We start from the raw sequence: 2,381 nt of genomic DNA, 5'->3' as shown, positions 1-2,381 counted from the left end.
CGCCCCCGCCCCATAGCCACGCCCCACAGCCCCCACGTGATCAGCCATGTGGGAGTCCAGGGGCCCCACAGCTCCGCCCCGGGCTTTACCTGCTTCTGCCCCGGTGCAACAGGTGAAGAGCAGCAGGTAGCACAGGAAGAGGGACTCCGCCTTCTGCCACATGATGGTGCTGGGGGCTTCGCAAGCGGAGGGAGGGCTGGGGGAGGGCGTCCCTGGGAACTCGAACCTCTGGGCTCTGACTGGTCCAGAAGGCGCCTACGCGCCCGGAGAGACAGCAGGAAAGTGAGGAAGCGTGGAGGGTGGCCACCTATAATCCCTTCTCTCGGGATTTGGGGCGCATAACACGTAGGGAAAACACGCGGGTGGAAACTCCGAGGGGTAGCTGGCCACGTGGGATCCAGCCTGCCTGTTTCTCTCTCTCTTTTTTTTTTAGAATTATTGTCATTATTTTTAGTTTTTGAAGTTGTCTAGAGAGAGAGAGAGAGAGAGAAGGAAAATAAATGAGAAAGCAAGCTGCCAGGTCCAGGACTCGAACCCTGGTCAACCATGTGGGAGTCCAGCTGCCTTAACCCCATGCCACCTGCAGGTCCCAATTTGCTGCCAGGTCCAGGACTCGCACCCTGGTCAACCATGTGGGAGTCCAGCTGCCTTAACCCCATGCCACCTGCAGGCCCCAATTTCTCTTCTTTTTTGGAGAGGTTTTTGCTATAGGGCACGTGAGCCAGTGGGGGGGGGGCAGTTTCTCTTCTGGTGGAGGATGAGTCAGTAGAAGTCCCGGATGTGGACAGAACTCAGAACCACGGCCACGCTCTGTCTCCACGTCAGTGACAGTGCCAGCTTGATGGCGTTAGCTTTGGCTTTTTGGCCACTGGCTAAGTGGAGTGGCCTTGAGTAAAATACTAGCACATCTGGCTTCTCTGGGCCGAGGCCTTAGCAGTAAGGTGGGTGGAATAGAGGGTCTTGGGAGGGTCTAGTGAGTTCCAGTACCCCCACCTCGTACCCGACAGTGCCCGAACAATGCCCGGCACGGAACTAGCTTTAACTTCTTTTCTTTAATTTTATTTATTCATTCATTTATTTTATTTTATTTTGACCAGAGTGAGACAGAGAAAGTGAGAAACCAAACCACCAGGTCTGGGACTCAAACCGTGGTGGGTCATGTGGGAGTATCCAGTGCCTTAACCACCAAGGCACCTGCTGGTCCCCACTAGCTTTAATTTCTTTCTTTTTCTTTTCTTTTTTTTTTTTATCTTTTTGTTTCTTTGGAGAGGTTATTGCTATAGGGCACGTGCGCTAGCCAGACAGAGAGAGACAGAAAGCGAGAAATCACCCCCCAGGGGGGATGGTCACGCAGCAATCCCTTCTCCTCCATTCTCTCGGGATCTTGGGCACGCACGCACACGTGCCCAGCGTGAGTTTTAAGCCACCGGGTCCAGGACGTGAACCGCGGTCGACTACGTGGGAGTCCAACAACATAGCCATTACGCTAACTGCTGGCTCCCCCACTAGCTTTAATTTCCAAAGCCTCATGCTAGCAAGGCTCAGATGTGCCAAATGTGGCTCCCTCAACCTCATTTCAGAAAGAAGGCAGAGATGCCAAGGGGCTTGCCCAGGGTCAGGGGCTGCGTCCCACACCCAGGACTGTGGCATTCTAACCTCCCAGCGGCTCCTTAAGGAGCCTCCACCCCAGGTACCTCCCTGAGCTCATCTGCTCACAGGCCTTGCGGACTCAGAGGCGCAGGGAGGCTCCTGTGTCCGCCTGGCCAGGCCACGCACAGGTCACTTGTACCTGTAAGTCCTGAGGGGTTCCACTTCCCCACACGCGCCTCAGCAAGGACCCTGAGGTCCGAAAGGTTAAGTGGCGTCCCGAGGCCACCAGCCAGGAACCAGCAATCAGAGCCTAGCCCTGCAAGTGACCAATACCCAGCGCACCCTTCACCACCTCCCGACCCACGGGCAGCAACCCAGTCACGAAGACCCCACAGTGGGCAAGGGCGCGTCCCATCCCTGGCCAGGTGGGGCTGCTCCTGGCTTCCCAGAGCCGAAGGAGAGCCGACATGGCACTGGTGGGCAGGGCTCCGGCCTCGGGGTCTGCACCCTAGCCACCGGGAGCCCCTGCCTACCCTCCCAGGCTGGTGCTGGCCCAGAGCACTGGAGGGCCCAGGGCTCTCGGGCATGAGGCACAGGTGACCTGGCGGAGGGGTGCCCACAGCGCCTTCACAGCCCTGGGCTTACCTGGGAGCAGGGGAGATGCGGCCTTCCCGGAGACGCGGCGGGCAGGGAAGGCGGCACCCCGCCCCAGGCTGGCTTTCAGAGCCGCGCGGACCAGCCCCGCCCAGCCCGCCAGCCAGTCCGGGCCCGAGCTCCCGTTTCCCCGCCCC

The 2,381-nt window shown here is 58.7% G+C and overlaps 1 protein-coding gene across 1 annotated transcript in view; it reads right to left on the bottom strand.

The window, feature by feature from the left end:
* IFI6 (interferon alpha inducible protein 6) overlaps window positions 1-2,341 on the bottom strand; it is a 4,069-nt gene extending 1,728 nt beyond the window's left edge. The window contains exons 1-2 of the mRNA XM_006155311.2: window positions 2,236-2,341; window positions 90-255 (exon numbers count right to left, since the gene is read on the bottom strand). Of these exons, the coding sequence (XP_006155373.1) occupies window positions 90-162 (73 nt within the window). The 5' untranslated portion in view covers window positions 163-255; window positions 2,236-2,341. The remainder of the gene's footprint in view (window positions 1-89; window positions 256-2,235) is intronic.
* Window positions 2,342-2,381: the final 40 nt, after the last annotated feature.

The sequence above is a fragment of the Tupaia chinensis genome, unplaced genomic scaffold (genome assembly GCF_000334495.1).
Source record: "Tupaia chinensis unplaced genomic scaffold, TupChi_1.0 Scaffold000445_1, whole genome shotgun sequence".
NCBI classification, from domain to species: Eukaryota; Metazoa; Chordata; class Mammalia; order Scandentia; family Tupaiidae; genus Tupaia; species Tupaia belangeri.
The sequence above is the reverse complement of the archived record's forward strand: the minus strand, read 5'-3'. Positions and strand labels throughout refer to the sequence as shown.